This window comes from Cotesia glomerata, linkage group LG9, assembly GCF_020080835.1.
Source record: "Cotesia glomerata isolate CgM1 linkage group LG9, MPM_Cglom_v2.3, whole genome shotgun sequence".
NCBI classification, from domain to species: Eukaryota; Metazoa; Arthropoda; class Insecta; order Hymenoptera; family Braconidae; genus Cotesia; species Cotesia glomerata.
In genome coordinates this window covers 15,491,530-15,509,610 of record NC_058166.1, presented here as the reverse complement: position 1 = coordinate 15,509,610, position 18,081 = coordinate 15,491,530, and the positions used below count along the sequence as shown (strand labels likewise).

The window sequence follows — 18,081 nt, the reverse complement described above, 5'->3', positions numbered from 1 at the left end:
TTATTTAAAATCAAAAGCAAAAATAGCAATTTTCCTTTGACACTTTTTACAACTCTATAGTTGAAATTCATGAAAATAATTGAATTCACTAAATAAATTAACGTTTTTAATATTTAAAAATATAAAAAATAATTATGAGCTGTGATAGAATTCGGTATGTTACAATAAAAGTTATTATAATGTAATATAATTAATGCAAATAATTTACAAAGATGATTTTTGTTTACAAGCAATCTTGATATCATATGAATAGTTAATAAATATTTGTTAACTATTAATGAATACTTATTACTTATTAATAAATGTACTTTTCTCCCAAATAAATATTTATTTAATGTTAAAAAATATTTATTAAAATTTAATAAATTAAATAATTGTTTTCAAATAAATTAAATTATTAATAGTTAGAAATCCTTCTATCAGTGTACAGCGATAGAAGGATTCGTTTATATTTAATAAGCTTCATTAACTGTTAATAAATGATTTTTTAACATCATAGGATTTAATAAATATTTATTACCAGTTAATAAATTATTTATTAAATGTTGATAAATATTTGTTAACAGTTAATAAGTAATTATTAAGTACAGTTTATTTACTGTTAATAAATATTTATTAATGGTTAATGAATATTTCTTAACTGTTAATAAATATTTATTTAAAATCAAAAGCAAAAATAGCAATTTTCCTTTGACACTTTTTACAACTCTATAGTTGAAATTCATGAAAATAATTGAATTCACTAAATAAATTAACGTTTTTAATATTTAAAAATATAAAAAATAATTACGAGCTGTGATAAAATTCGGTATGTTATAATAAAAGTTATTATAATGTAACATAATTAATGCAAATAATTTACAAAGATGATTTTTGTTTACAAGCAATCTTCATATCACATGACATTGCAAGCGAAACAAATTCAACAAAATATTTATTAACTTAATAAATATTTGTTAACTAGTAATAAATACTTATCAACTATCAATAAATATACTTCCTTCCCAAATAAATATTTATTGAATGTTAAAAAATATTAATTAAATTATTAATAGTTTATAAATCCTTCTATTAGCGCTCTATTACAATAATACCAGTGATAATAATAAATCAAACGTCATCATTGTATTGACAAGTTCAATGAATGGAAAGTGTGTCGTTCGATATCACAAAAATATTTACTCGTGCACGTGAATACGTATACGTACCTATTGACGTGGTGGCAAACAGGCAGAGCGAAACAATGCTGCAAGAAATCCAATAACTCCGGCTGTTCATTTTTGTTTTTCAAGAAGAAAAACAAAAACAAAAAAAAAAAAGAAAAAGGAAATTCCCTTTTTCTTTTAGATCAAGTCGCGAATTTGCTTCGGGCACATGGCAACCCTCGACAATCTCTTCTACTTTCTTCTTCTTTGATGTCCTTACGGTAATTTGCTGAAGAGTCTTTTCATCTTGGTGCTTCAAACCGATGCTTTTAAAAATTTTAATGCAAAAAAAAAAATAAATTCAATTTAATGATCTAGTCACTTGATAACAAAAATATAATTAATTATTTTTATTATTATTATTATAACGGAGCTACTGAAGATGATTATGACAGCGAAGATGATACACGTGATCAATCAAATGTCACGTGTTAAAAAACAGTAACTTGGACAGCGGTTTGTGTTATTGTTGATGGAAATCACTTACGCGGATGGGGAAAACACTCTGTCCGTATCGACGTACCGCGGAGGACTGGGATCAGTGTCCCAGCCCGACTATCAAGCTCTCCCTTGTGCTGTTGGTGTATACGGACTACGTACTAGGTTCTTGCCAGATGGCACTACCCCTGCGCGTTCCATTTATCATTTTCCTCCCGACTCTTTAAGTATTTTCAACATTTCCTTTCCCTTAAGCCCCCTTTTTTTCTCTTTAACTTCTTTTACTCTCGCTTTCTTAATGTACCACAGTTGAAATATATATTATAGATATATAGATATATATTTAGAAATAAATTTTCTTCCCTGAATTTTTTACAGTTTAAATTATTTTATTTTATTTATAATCATTTAGCTTCACGAGGGTGAGGAGTTACAGTTATCGGCAAAGTTACTTCTTCCCGAGGTAGACATAACTGAATCCTGTAAATTAAAGGGTATTTACTTTTTATCTCTTGCCTTTACTTCTATTCTATTAAATTAGTCACTACTATACTACCACTTCCATTATTTCTACTACTATATCTACTACTACCACTACTACTAGGGAATCTATTGGATTAAATTACCGTATTGTGATATTTAATTGGCGCACTTTTAACTGTTGGTTTTGAATTAAAACCTATTTTTCTTTTTTTTTCATTAACTTCATTTGTCATGTAATTTTGATAATCTGTAGCACCCATAAATTCTTCATCTCTTCCTTCAATATCAACTTCTTTGCCTAAAACGTTTGGATTAACCGATAATAAAAAAAAAATTTTGTGTTATTTATAATTATAATTTAAATAATGATAATAATAATAATAATAATAATAATAATAATAATAATATAATAATAATAGAAGAAGAAGAAGAAGAAGAAGAAGAAGAAGAAGAAGAAGAAGAAGAAGAAGAAGAAGAAGAAGAAGAAGAAGAAGAAGAAGAAGAAGAAGAAGAAGAAGAAGAAGAAGAAAGAAGAAGAAGAAGAAGAAGAAGAAGAAGAAGAGGAAGAAGAAGAAGAAGAAGAAAGAAGAAGAAGAAGAAGAAGAAGAAAGGAGAAGAAGAAGAAGAAGAAAGAAAGAAGAAAGAAGAAGAAGAAAAGAAGAAGGAGAAGAAGAAGAAGAAGAAGAAGAAAGAAGAAGAAGAAGAAAAAGAAAGGAAGAAGAAGAAGAAGAAGAAAGGAAGAAGAAGAAGAAGAAAGGAAGAAGAAGAAGAAGAACGGAAGAAGAAGAAGGGAAGGAAAGAAGAAAAGAAGAAGAAGAAAAGAAGAAGAAGAAGAAAAAGAAGAAGAAGAAGAAGAAGAAGAAGAAGAAGAAGAAGAAGAAGAAGAAGAAGAAGAAGAAGAAGAAGAAGAAGAAGAAGAAGAAGAAGAAGAAGAAGAAGAAGAAGAAGAAGAAGAAGAAGAATTATAATAATAATTATTATTACTATTATTATAATTATAATTTAAATTATAATTATTAAAGAGCATTATTAATTATTTAAATTAATTATTATAATATAATTTAATTTATTATAAATAAATTAAATTATAATAATAATAATGATCATTTCATTAAAAAAATTACTTGGAATAAAAAATAATTTTCATAAAAAATTTCTTAAAAAAAATAAAAATTTTTTTTTTTTTACCACACGGACAGCCGAGATCTGAATATTTTTTCTTCCATGACCACATTGACTGTCTAGCGCCTCGTCCAGAAAAAACATTCTCCTGATTGATACATTTGTCATTTTTGTAGACCACAGCAAAGCTGTAAAAAATTGAAAACATCAATAATCCTTGAAAAAAGAAGGTATTTTTTTAAAGATTGGTGAAAAAAAGGTAAATATTTACGAGTGAGGTCAACCATTTTGATTTTCATTTTTTTGAACGAAATTCCTATTTGATTTTATTGATATATTTTTATTTTTGAAAAATATATAAAAAAAATACATAAAAAACAATTTTAACAAATTATACAAATTTTCAAAAAAATTTATAAATTTTTTATAAAATTGTGATATTCAACTTTATTTTTTTTTAATTGTTCGTTTTTTTATGTACTTTTCAAAAAAAAATATATTAAAAACATAAAATAAAAATTTTATCCACAAATATGAGAGCCAAAAGTTTTTCCAACTTTTGAAGGCAAAAAAGCTATCGAAATCTTGATTTTTTTCTTACACGACATTTTTTATCATAAATGTGCCGTAAAAATAAGCAGAATTAAAAAAAAATTTTGAAAATGTTAATTTTTTACCTAGTTATGGCCTAAAATAGAGTTAACCCCACTTGTAAATAATTTCCAAAAAAATTCTTACGGTGTTCCATCCCGGTAATAATTTGAGTAATTTTTTCTACAACAAAATACACACATGCCAACCAACAGCCACAATAATACTGCGAATATTACAAATATTAAAATTATTTCCCACGTCGACCAGTGTGATTTATTTGCTTCAATCGGTGAGTATGTTGACGTAGGACTAATTGGAGCTCCTACGATAGGATTATCGGATTCTTCATAGTCAATTGAACTTTGAGTAGTTTCTTCTAAATAAATCAAATTAATTGCATGTTAGTTCTAATCAAATATCTATTTTACCAATTAATAATCAATTTAGTAAATTTAATTACCAGCTGTTTTAAGACTTTTTATTATTCGTAAAACTCCACCGAATGCTGGATACCACTTTTCATCATCCAGATGCGAAATTACCTGATTAAATTTAATTAAATAATTAAACTATTCTATACTAACTAGCAGCCTGGCAGGTCACTGTGACTGCCGTGACTTATGAACTATAAATAAATAAAATTTTGCTTTACTAAATAATGACTCTTGTTGAATTGCACTGTACTTTCTTAAGTATTGACATTTTTAAAGATATAAACTCATCCCGATGTTACACTCATCAAAAGCTTTCATTTGAGTACCCACATGCATTTTCATATATTTCTCATATATACATATATATAATATATATAAATATATGAAAAATTGATGTGGTTATTCAAATGAAAGGTCTTGCTGAGTGTAACTTCAGGATGAGCTTATATCTTTGAAAATATCACCAGTAGACAAAATATAAGGTCATTTCTTAATTATTGACATCTTTAAAGTTATAAGCTCATCCCGATGTTACACTCATCGAGAGCTTTCATTTGAGTACCCACATGTATTTTTGATATATTTTTTATATATACATATATATAATATATATAAATATATGAAAAATTGATGTGGGTATTAAAATGAAAGATCTCGATGAGTGTAATATCGGCGTGAGCTTATATCTTTGAAAATATCACCAGTAGACAAAATATAAGGTCATTTCTTAATTATTGACATCTTTAAAGTTATAAGCTCATCCCGATGTTACACTCATCGAGAGCTTTCATTTGAGTACCCACATGTATTTTTGATATATTTTTTATATATACATATATATAATATATATAAATATATGAAAAATTGATGTGGGTACTCAAATGAAAGATCTCGATAAGTATATTCAGATGAGCTTATATTTTAAAAAATTTCAACAGTTTACGAGATACAATGTCATTTCTTAACTATTGACATTTTAATGTTATAAGCTCATCCGTTACACTCATCGAGAGCTTTCATTTGAGTACCCACATGTATTTTTGATATATTTTTTATATATACATATATATAATATATATAAATATATGAAAAATTGATGTGGGTACTCAAATGAAAGATCTCGATAAGTGTTATTCCAGGATGAGCTTATATTTTTAAAAACTTCAACAGTTTACGAGATACAATGTCATTTCTTAACTATTGACATTTTTAAAGTTATAAGCTCATCCCGATGTTACACTCATCGAGAGCTTTCATTTGAGTACCCACATGTATTTTTGATATATTTTTCATATATACATATATATAATATATATAAATATATGAAAAATTGATGTGGGTACTCAAATGAAAGGTCTCGATGAACGTGATGTCGGGGTGAACTTATATCTTCAAAAATGTCAATAATTCACAAGATACAAGGTAATTTCTTAATTATGTATCTAGAAATAGATTATTTTCAAATGCAGCCTAAATATTTATCATAATAAATTGACTATCTGTGAAAATGATATGAAACCTTGAAAAAGCACAAATTCAAGTTAAGAGCATTGCAATAATACAAAATTTTACTAAAAATATATATTATAGATTATCTTCTATAAATAAATTACTTACAGCTTGATTTAACCAATCGTCAAATTGCTTTATAAATTTATTAACATTGCCTTTTGTACCTCCTCCTCTTTTTTCTCGGGGAGATGATATACAACCGTAACCAGCTTTGTAGTATTTTACCAGAATAAATGCCGAGTTCTCGGTAAAAAGAGAAAAAAGACTTTCATTCTGGAATGGCAATGCTATACTGGTCAATGGATTATCATTATAATCAATATCATCATTATTATTATTACTAAATTACTTACTTCTTTATCAATTCATTTACCTGGCAGGGTTATTGTTGTCATCAAGAAAGGGTATCGGTATATTAAAGGCTCCGCCTTCTATACGATTAAGTAACATAAATAATAATTAAAAATATATCATTAAAAACAGTAATCAGATTAATTACCTTGATATAGAACCAAGTTTGAACAAGCTTCAGGATCAGGTTCTATTGCAATGGGTTCTCCTTCATATTGGATATCATTTTTAGGTTTAATCCAACCAACTCCATCAGAATGCATGAATCGTAATATTTCATAGTATAAATCAACAAGTTCTTGAGTATCTTCATACTGAATATTACCGGCGTAATAAGATTTCCTTATCATAGGAAGAATGTAAGTGTAAAGATAACCGGCCAATGTGTCGGCCAAAGCTCTTTTCAATAATCGTTTCATTCTACCAGTTGCTGATTTTTTAACTATCCCCAAACAGATGTCCATGTACTCCAAAATTAACAGAGGGAATTCATTATTTTCAGCATCAAGTGTTTCTACCTAAATTTTAATTAATTTATTTATTCAATGACAATCGACAGTGTACATCAATATATAATTTTTTATGTTTAATTATTTAATACTAGCAACTTTGCAGTCACTATGTGACTACCGTAACTTATAAACTATAAATAAATAAAATTTTGCTTTATTAAGTAATGACTTTTGTTAAATTGCACTGTAATTTCTTAAATATTGACGTTTTTAAAGGAATAAGCTCATCCCGATGCTACCCTCATCAAGAGCTTTCATTTGAGTACCCACATGCATTTTCGATATATTTTTCATATATACATATATATTATATATATAAATATATGAAAAATTGATGTGGGTACTCAAATAAAAGGTCTCGATGAATGTAATGTCGGGGTGAGCTTATATCTTTAAAAATGTCAATAGTTCACAAGATACAGAATCATTTCTTATTTATGTTAAATAGCACTGTACTTTCTTAAATATTGACATTTTTGAAGATATAAGCTCATCCCGATGTTACATTCATCAAGGGCTTTCATTTGAGTACCCACATGCATTTTGATATATTTTTCATATATACATATATATTATATATATAAATATATAAAAAATTGATGTGGGTACTCAAATGAAAGGTCTCGATGAATGTAATGTCGGGGTGAGCTTATATCTTTAAAAATGTCAATAGTTCACAAGATACAGAATCATTTCTTATTTATGTTAAATAGCACTGTACTTTCTTAAATATTGACATTTTTGAAGATATAAGCTCATCCCGATGTTACATTCATCAAGAGCTTTCTTTTGAGTACCCACATGCATTTTGATATATTTTTCATATATACAAATATATAATATATATAAATATATAAAATATATGAAAAATTGATGTGGATACTCAAATAAAAGGTCTCGATGAGTGTAATGTCGGGGCGAACTTAGATCTTTAAAAATGTCAATAGTTCACACGATACAAAATTATTTCTTAATTATGTTAAATTGCACTGTACTTTCTTAAATATTGACATTTTTGAAGATATAAGCTCATTCCGATGTTACATTCATCAAGGGCTTTCATTTGAGTACCCACATGCATTTTGATATATTTTTCATACATACATATATAATATATATATATATATATATATATATATATATATATATATATATATATATATATATATATATATATATAAATATATGAAAAATTGATGTGGGTACTCAAATGAAAGGTCTCGATGAGTGTAACTCCGGGATGAGCTTATATCTTTAAAAATGTCAATAGTTCTCAAGATTCAAGGTCATTTCTTAATTATGTATCTAGAGGATAGAGCATTTTAGAATGCAGCCTAAATACTTATCATTATAAATTGACTATTGGTAAGAATGATATAAAACCTTGAAAAAGCACAAATTCAAGTCAAGACCTTTACAATGACTATCCTGGAGACAAAATTTTTCTTATTCTCTTAATAATATAGGTTTAGTATGAGAAAAACCATAAATTATACCATAATTAACATTTAGCACCGAATGAATAGTTAATTAGTATTATGACAATACGTTTCTCTTGATTATGGATTTAAATAAATAAAGAGACCCATTAAAAAAGTTGACATCATTAATAAAATGTTAACAGTGAATCGAGGGCAAAATAACTGATTTATATATAATAATAGCTGTTAATGTAATAAATGTCAAATTAGCAACATAATTCAATAAAACGGTACATTCCAAGTTTTATAGCTAAAAATGTGAACATTTCCTCGCGATTCCGACAATACGGCAAAAGTTCGACGTTAATGTGGATACGTGAACTTTATCGTAATAAGCTCGTAAAAATGCGGCATTTATTTTGCTGAATCGTCAATTTTCGTAACTATACTTTGCTTGAAAAAATAAAAATATTACAAATTAGTATTTCTTTTTTCCAGACAATATAAATAAAAATCAGTTCATTAAAAATGACAATTTTTTTTGCATTTTTCTTATTAAAAAAATTACTTCAAAAAATAAAAAGATAAATTCCACATTTAGAAAATTTGAAAAACTAAAAGAGCAATTTTTTATACATAGTTTTTTGGTTCTATTTCAATTAATAAAAAAAATTTTAAATGTCTCTTGATTTCAATAGGACTCATAACGAGACTCGATCGTAAAAGATTATATTTTTTTACAATGGTATAACTGATGCCAATACTTTAAATAGTACGTTTTGAAATGATCTATTTTGACATCTACTCAAAATACCTCAAAAATTTGTTGATAACCTAGAAGTTAAAAAAAAAAAAATATTTTAAAAAACAAACCTCTGGCAATAAATCCTGAAATATTTTCCGGCTAATCAATAATGTCAATTGTTCATTATTCCAGCATGCTTTCGTTACGTCGTTCTCATCAAAGATGATACTTCCAACATTTTGGTTGTTCTTATTGTCGACTGTTCTACTGGAGGATCGAGGTTTATTGACTACTCATTATAAATTAAATATTAATTTAACATTCACTTAATAAATCAATATAAATACCTATATTCATCCAGACTCGATGGATTCGTCAGCGTAACAATGAAGATGAAATTAATTACAATAGCTTTAACGTTGATGCATTTTATCATTTTTTACTTCCATCAAATTAACTTGATTGAAGTACATTGCTTCTTGATCAATAAACAAAAAAACTGTATGCTTTTTTTTTATTCTGCTGTTATGTTCATATGTTTCATATTATCTATATTATTAAGAGAATAAGAAATATTGTTTCCAGGATAGTCATATGATAAAATCGGTTTTTTGAGTAAAATTTAGTATCATTGCCAAGGTCATACTTGAATTTGTGCCTTTTCAAGATTTTATATCATTCTCACCGATATTAAATTTATGATGATAAGTATTTAGTCTGCATTTGAAAATACTCTATCTCTAATCACATAATTAAGAAATGACCTTGTATCTTGTGAACTATTGACATTTTTAAAAATATAAGCTCATCCCGACATTACACTCATCGAGACCTTTCATTTGAGTACCCACATCAATTTTTCATATATTTATATATGGGTGATTCTCTGTAAGGATGTTTTTTGCGGTCCCGGGCATTTTTTTATTAGAAAAATTGTTATTTTGTTACTAAAAAAAATTTATTACGAAAGTAAAAAAACATTTCTATTTGGAGCATTGAAAACTTAAATGGAATAAATTTTGGTTTTTTTGCTATAAATTCGTAAACTACCGAAATGTCAGTCCCCTGGGCTGTCCCAGTCCCAAAATTAAAACTTTAAGATTAAATTTTAAGTTATTCGTCAATAATATATAATTTGGTCCATAATGTTTATAAACTTAATTAGTTAACTAACAATCTTCTTCAATAAAAAGTACCGAAAGTTAATTTGTTTCATTAAATTCATTAAACCAAAGTTTGTCCCAGGCATTTTAAGATCAGTCCCCTGCCAGAAGTTCAAAGCCAAAAAAAAAATCTAGCGTATTATTTTACCTTTTGTAAGGTTTATAAGGATCTAACTAGCCTTAAGTTAATAACCATAGGGCTGTTAGCGCTTTATCGTCATTTTATTTAGTGTCAAAGCACCGTTTGTGCTGAAAATATGTGTCTGGGCCACTTCAAAACTCAGTCCCCTGGCAACTATTTTTATTTAGAATTTATTTATAAAATTGGATCCATAAGTCTTAATATTATTCTAATTAATGTAAACATTCATTGAGAACTTAAAAAGTTGAATGCATTGAAATAGTTTGCTTGATTTTTCTCAATTTGATAAAAAAAATCAGTCCCCTGTCATATTATATGGCAAAAGATACACAAATATCGAAAAAACAAAAATTAATTCGGCTGATTATTTATTATAATTAAGCTGATAGTTTTGGAGCCCTTGTTAATTTTTTTTCTAATAAAATCAAAAATAATTTGGTCGGACAATTTTTGTACAGATTTAAGACGTCGTTACAGAGAATCACCCATATATTATATATTTATATATATGAAAAATATATCAAAAATGCATGTGGGTACTCAAATGAAAGCTTTTGATGAGTGTAACATCAGGATGAGCTTATATCTTTAAAAATGTCAATAATTAAGAAATCACGTTGTATTTTGTTTACTGATATTTTTAACAATATAAGCTCATCCCGATGTTACACTTATAGAGACCTTTTATTTGAGTACCCACATCAATTTTTCATATATTTTGTATATTTATATATATGTATAGATGAAAAATATATCAAAATTGCATGTTAGTACTCAAATGAAAGCTCTTGATGAGTGTAACATCAAAATGAGCTTATATCTTTAAAAATGTCAATAATTAAGAACTGAGATTGCTATTTTGTCAACTAATGATATTTCTAACGATATATGCTCACCCCGACATTATACTCATTGAGACCTTTCATTTGAGTACCCTCATCAATTTTTCATCTATTTATATATATTATATTTATGTATATATGAAAAATATATCAAAAATGCATGTGGGTACTCAAATGAAAGCTCTTGATGAGTGTAACATCAGGATGAGCTTATATCTTAAAAAATGTCAATAATAAAACAATGACCTTGTAATTTGTCCACTGATGATATTTTTAACGATATAAGCTTATCTTGGAGTTACACTCATCGAGACCTTTCATTTGAGTACCCTCATCAATTTTTCATATATTTATATATATTATATTTATGTATATATGAAAAATATCTCAAAAATGCATATGGGTACTCAAATGAAAGCTCTTGATGAGTGTAACATCAGGATGAGCTTATATCTTAAAAAATGTGAATAATAAAGCAATGACCTTGTAATTTGTCCACTGATGATATTTTTAACGATATAAGCTCATCCCGACATTACACTCATCGAGACCTTTCATTTGAGTACCCTCATCAATTTTTCATATATTTATATATATTATATTTATGTATATATGAAAAATATATCAAAAATGCATGTGGGTACTCAAATGAAAGCTCTTGATGAGTGTAACATCGGGATGAGCTTATATCTTTAAAACCCTCAATAGTTAAGAAAGTACAGTGCAATTTAACAAAAGTCATTATTTAATACCGCAAAATTTTATTTATTTATAGTTTACAAGTCACGGCAGTCACGTAGTGACTCTAACGTTGCTAGTATTTATGACATTAAAGTTAAGTCACTTGACTATTCTTTAATTTTTTTTAACAAACAACTTTGTTCCAAAAAATTCTTTTAATTTTTTAAAATTTCTTCATGTCAATTTATTTTTTCATTTTCTGTAATAATTTATTCGTTAAAAATTATCAAATATCTGCTACATTAATTTTCATTATTATAATACGTCAGCTTGCATTTTCTTCTTGCCTATTACGGTGACGTTCGAATTTTAATTCATGTGACACGAACATCTTCAAGTCAAGTCTTAAGCACGATGTGCGGTGTACGGAGAAACCCACATGACACCTACGCTTTTATTCATTTTATTCCCCTTTGCTTACCATAAACGTAATTTTGTTCTTCAATTCCTTAAAAAGTAAGTCAACTTTTTTTTTTTCATTTTATTATTATTACAAATGAATTTTATTTTTTGTCTTATCATTTCTTTCTATTATATTATTTTTTTTAAAGTGAGTGTCAAATATAAACTTTTACTATTGAATATTTAAATTTAAAATAGAATGGAAATTGTTATCAAGATAATAACACCTGTCATTATTATTTTTCTCAATTCTTATTTAATTGGAGAATAGCTTGGTTATATATCATGGTACTTATTTACTATTAAATAAAACTGGTAACGGCACCTTTCTCCCACTTGATTTTTGTGCCTGTTGCACAAGGACGCTCTGCTGGTTCGCTGGTCCGCTGGATTCTAGTTAACTCAGAGTTATTCTCAGTCAGAAAGTAACCAGGTGATTGCAGGTGTGATATACTTAGAATTCCGTTTGTTCTTTCAAAACTATTTTATAAAGTTTCAAACGAACTGATACATATTTACCAAATCATGGGTGAGTTTTTAAAATCTTTTTTATTTAAATTAAAGTATATATTATTCAATAATTATAATGATACTGAAGTTAGTCATCAGTTGCTAATTTAAAAAATTTTTTTAATAAATTAATTACAATAAAAAAATGCTTCTAAAAAATTTCACTTATAATTTTTATTAATTTTCTCATGTGGAATTTTTTAATAAAATTTTTTTTTTATAATTTTTTAATTGCTATAAAATTATAATACTAAAGTTAGCCGATATTTTTAATTTTTTGATTTTTTTTTATTGAAAAAATTAGAATAAAATATTTTTTTTAAATTGCACTTACAGTTTTTCATGTTTTTTACAAATTAAATTTTTTTTTGTAATAATTTTTTCAATAAAAAAAAATTCTAATAATTTTTAGATATCAGTTAACTTAATTTTCATATAAAATTCTAAAAAAATTTCTAATCTCTGTCAACTTCAGTGTCATTAATTTTAATATATATTTATTTATAAACTGTTGACTCATAATCATAAAAAATAAAGTTATAAAAGTGTAGCGTAAATTATTAACTTTCTTTTTCATATCCGCTCATTATATTTTACTAGTAAAAAGATTGTTCTAGAATTATTTAGATAAATAATCAATATGGCAGTTGGTTTTTCTATAATAACAAAATTAGCCGAGATTTTTAACTTTTTTGATTTTTTTTCTTTCATTAAATTAGATGAAAATTAAGTTAGCCGACATCAAAAAATTTTTAGATTTTTTTTTATTGAAAAAATTATTACAAAATAATAAAAAAAAAAAATTTCATTTGTAAAAAACTGGAAAAATTGTAAGTGCAATTTTTTAAAAATATTTTTTTATTCTAATTTAATAAATAAAAAAAAAATTAAAAACGTCGGCTAACTTTAGTATTATTAAAAATTAAAGAAGCAGATATTTAATTAATTTTAGAATTTTTTAAAGAATTAAATTAGTGCAAAAAAAATTAAGAAAAAAAATTGACATGTAGAAATTTAAAAAAATTGAAAATGCAATTTTTTAAAAACAATTTTTCAGAACAAATATCTTTATTAAATAAAATTAAAAAATTGTTAAATGACAGCAGACTTTAATTTCATTAAATTAGAATTAAAAAATAATTTTTTTAAATTACACTTAGAATTTTTTAATTTTTTTACAAATGAAAATTTAATTTTTTGTAATAATTTTGTTAATAAAAAAAAATTATAAAAATTTTTAGAAGTCGGCTAAACTTAATTTTCATGGATTTTTTAAAAATTAAGTAATTATTATTTTTCTAATTTATTGATTTAATTTTTAACAGGTGCTCAGGGACTTGCAGCAATTTTCTTAATCGTAAGTAAAATCAATTTTTAATTTAATGGCTTGTTTAATTAGTTTTGTTGTTGATTTTTGATAACAATTGTTACTATTATGAAATGTATTGTATATATAATTTAAAATTGTGTAATTTATTTCAGAGCATAATTGTATTTGTAAATGCTGGTGATATGATGAGAAAAAGTATTGTGTTTGATAAAAATACACCAGATGTATTTTATTGTCCTCAACACAAACCCACGGGTTTTGAAAAAATGATTGTTAAAGCTAAACCATTGTCAAAACTCTGTCAATTTGAAGGTGGGCCTATTCCTGAAGATTACAAGAGCGATTGTTACAATGACGTTGATGAAACTGAATATGCTTGTAAAGAAAAGTACAGAATAATGGTGAGTAATTAATTATTTCACAGGGAAATTTTATTTATTTTATATATTAGACTATTATTTAGAGAATAATATTATTAAGAGATAAGCTATATATTATTAAGAGAATAAGCAAAATTTTTTAGCCAGTGTATTTATTTGATAAAATGGGTTTTTATGGTTAAATTTGGTATCGTTGGAAAAGTCTTGACCTAGAGTTGTGCCTTTTCATGATTTCATATCATTATCACCAATAGTCAATTTTTATCATGATATTTAGGTTGCATTCGAAAATACTCTATCTCTAGATACATAATTAAGAAATGACTTTGTATCTTGAGAGCTATTGACATTTTTAAAGATATAAGCTCATCCTGATGTTATACTCATCGAGACCTTTCATTTGAGTACCCACATCAATTTTTCATATATTTGCATATATTATGTATATGTATGTATGAAAAATATATAAAAAAGCATGTGCGTACTGAAATAAGAGCTCTTGATAAGGGTAACATCTGAATGGACTTAAATCTTTAAAAACGTCAATAATTAAGAAAGTAGAGTGCAATTTAACATAACTAAGAAATGACATTGTATCTTGAGAACTATTGACATTTTTGAAGATATAAGCTCACTCTGACATTACACCCATCGAGATTTTTCATTTGAGTACCCACATCAATTTTTCATATATTTATATATATTATATATATGTATATAAGAAAAATATATCAAAAATTCAAGTGGGTACTCAAATGAGAGCTCTTGATGAGCGTAACATCGGGATAAGCTTATATCTTTAAAAATGTCAATAAAGAAATTATATTGCATTTTGTCAATTTATGATATTTTTAAAGATATAAGCTCACCCCGACATTATACTCATTGAGACCTTTCATTTAAGTACCCACATCAATTTTTCATATATTTATATATATTATATATATGTATATATATATATATATATATATGTATATATGAAAAATATATCAAAAATGCAAGTTGATACTCAAATGAAAGCTCTTGAGTGTAACATCAAAATGAGCTTATATCTTTAAAAATGTCAATAATTAAGAACTGAGATTGCATTTTGTCAATTTATGATATTTTTAAAGATATAAGCTCACCCCGACATTACACTCATTGAGACCTTTCATTTAAGTACCCACATCAATTTTTCATATATTTATATATATTATATATATGTATGTATGAAAAATATATCAAAAATGCATGTGGGTACTCGAATGAAAGCTCTTAATAAGTGTAACATCGGGATGAGCTTATATCTTTAAAAATGTCAATAATTAAGAACTGAGATTGCTATTTTGTCAACTAATGATATTTCTAACGATATATGCTCACCCCGACATTATACTCATTGAGACTTTTCATTTAAGTACCCACATCAATTTTTCATATATTTATATATATTATATATATGTATATATGAAAAATATATCAAAAATTCAAGTGGGTACTCGTATGAAAGCTCTTAGTAAGTGTAACATCGGGGTGAGCTTATATCTTTAAAAACGTCAATAGTTAAGAAAGTACAGTACAATTTAACAAAAATCATTATTTTATAAAGCAAAATTTCATTTATTTATAGTTAACAAGTTACGGCAGTCACATAGTGACTGCATGGTTGCTTGTATAAATTAATTAAAAAAAAGAAATAAGTTGGAACTAAAAAACAGCAGACGTGGTCCATGCTTTGAATTTAGATTGCGCAGGCTTTTTAATGGTGTTGGTTTTGAATTTCAGAAACGAATGAAAAAATTGGAAACAGACAGCGAGCCGTTCGACAACGAGTACACCGACAAATAGATGAATATTCATGATGCTATATATGACGCTATTCATCGTCATCTATGCGGGATAACACGATACATTATACACTAAGCTAATGGGCAATACCATCCAAGCTAATAATAATAATAATAATTATAATAATAATATACGACGCTATCAATTATTACTATTATTTAATAAACAAATAAATAAACAATTAAATATTTAATCAATTTTAAATTAACATAACAATAATAATAATAATAATAATAATATAATTTTAATAATAATTATTATTATTAAAATTAACATATTGCTGCATAAGGATTGACAGAATTTATAAATAATTAATTAATTTTTTTTCTACCAAATATTTATCAAATCAATTATTCAATTTTATTATAATAATCTCAATTTAATATTAATAATTACAATTACTAATATCTATAATAATAATAATACCTTAATTTATAAAACAAAAGCTTTATAATTAACGCCGTAACAACTAAAATTAAATATTAATATAATTATTTATTGGAAATCATATAAGTATCTTTTATCATAAATTGTACGTAGAAATTGTGGGTAATTTTTTTTTATAAAATTTTCCATACACATAAACATATTATTTTTTTTATCAAATGGAATTTTACGGATTCGGACTATCACATGGTATGTAACCAGTAAACGATTAAATAATTGACTTAGAAATGAAATAATTATCAGTAGTGATATTTGTGATGTTATATTTAGTGATGTTATATTTAATATAACAAATTATATTAATGATAATAAATTAAATAAATTTAATGAGCTTAATATTAAACATATATATTGCAAAATTATAAATCTAAAACTATAATTAAAATATCTGTATCAATATACTCATATATATTTGTATTATAAATATATAATTTTTTTTTTAGATGCGTCTCCACCCACCCAATAGCGATACACCATACAATGGTTCAAGGCTATCAAAATTTATTGATACTTCAAAAAAGGCTGAACCTTAATTACCAAGCTTAAAAAATTGTTAAATTTAAAATTGACCAGCGAAAAAAAAACTTAGCTTATCATCATAACTTATAAGTACTATATAACGTTGTGAATAATAAAATTTATATTTAATATTTACAATTTGGATTTCTACAGCTTACGTTGTTAAATATGTATACTTAATTATAATTATAAAAATAATATAATAATCGTAAATTGGTAAGGGGCCATTCATTAATTACGTAAGGATAATTTTGGCGACTTTTGACCCCCCCCCCTACCTCCAGATAAGTACAATTGTGGTCATTAATTTAAGTTTAAGTATTTTTTTAAGTTTACTGGAAAATAGCCATTTGTAAACTCGAACGTTTATTAACTCTAAATTTGAAAATTAGTTGATGTCATTTGCAAAATTAGTCGCAAATAAAAAATGATATTAAAGAAATTAGCGAAATGGAAATTTAACCAAATATAAATTCAGTTATTTATAAAATAACAAAAAACAAAAATCTGTGGCTATGTTAATTTAACCAATTCTTACTGCAAAAACTTGTAAAATTAGCCAATTGTAAACTTAGTGAATTGTAAAATTAGCTGTTTTAAAATTTCTTATATTTTGAATGGGTTGGTCAAATCTGCTCTAATTTTCAGAAAATAAATATTTATTACCAGATAATAAATTATTCATTAAATACGATTTATTAAATGTTAATAAATATTTATTAACAATTAATAACTAATTATTAAGTACAGTTTATTAACTGTTAATAAATATTTGTTAATTGTTAAAAAATATTTATTTAAAATCAAAAGCAAAAATAGCAATTTTCTTTTGACACTTTTTATAACTCTATAGCTGGAATATATGATAATAATTAAATTCACTAAATAAATTACCGTTTCTAAAATTTAAAAATATAAAAAATAATTATGAGCTGTGTTTAATATTATTAATTATTAT

The 18,081-nt window shown here is 25.4% G+C and overlaps 3 protein-coding genes across 7 annotated transcripts in view; 1 reads left to right on the top strand and 2 right to left on the bottom strand.

Moving 5' to 3' along the window:
* The window catches only part of LOC123271806 (tyrosine-protein kinase transmembrane receptor Ror), a 31,387-nt gene extending 30,004 nt beyond the window's left edge, over positions 1-1,383 (bottom strand). Inside the window, exon 1 of the mRNA XM_044738226.1 lies at positions 1,209-1,383. Within this exon, the coding sequence (XP_044594161.1) occupies positions 1,209-1,278 (70 nt within the window). The 5' untranslated portion in view covers positions 1,279-1,383. The remainder of the gene's footprint in view (positions 1-1,208) is intronic.
* Positions 1,384-1,996: 613 nt separating this feature from the next.
* Positions 1,997-12,515, bottom strand: LOC123271808. 4 transcript variants are annotated; one of them, XM_044738234.1, is made up of 10 exons: positions 9,165-9,360; positions 8,946-9,084; positions 6,288-6,657; positions 6,162-6,219; positions 5,894-6,080; positions 4,303-4,384; positions 3,987-4,218; positions 3,315-3,436; positions 2,270-2,424; positions 1,997-2,123 (listed from the first exon to the last, which is right to left on the bottom strand). In XM_044738234.1, the coding sequence occupies exons 1-10, from the start codon at positions 9,251-9,253 to the stop codon at positions 2,058-2,060; spliced, it is 1,500 nt and encodes a 499-aa protein (XP_044594169.1). In that variant the 5' UTR covers positions 9,254-9,360; the 3' UTR covers positions 1,997-2,057. The 4 variants fall into 4 exon arrangements, with proteins under 4 accessions (XP_044594169.1, XP_044594170.1, XP_044594172.1 ...); XM_044738235.1 differs by having other exon boundaries at positions 8,946-9,081; XM_044738237.1 differs by lacking the exons at positions 8,946-9,084; positions 9,165-9,360 and adding an exon at positions 12,433-12,515.
* On the top strand, positions 12,484-17,173 carry LOC123271810. Of its 2 annotated transcripts, none has more exons than XM_044738240.1 (4): positions 12,484-12,636; positions 13,943-13,974; positions 14,100-14,348; positions 17,048-17,173. In XM_044738240.1, exons 1-4 carry the CDS (start codon positions 12,633-12,635, stop codon positions 17,135-17,137), a joined length of 375 nt encoding a protein of 124 aa, XP_044594175.1. In that variant the 5' UTR covers positions 12,484-12,632; the 3' UTR covers positions 17,138-17,173. The 2 variants fall into 2 exon arrangements, with proteins under 2 accessions (XP_044594175.1, XP_044594176.1); XM_044738241.1 differs by lacking the exon at positions 17,048-17,173 and adding an exon at positions 16,095-16,318 and having other exon boundaries at positions 12,502-12,636.
* Positions 17,174-18,081: the final 908 nt, after the last annotated feature.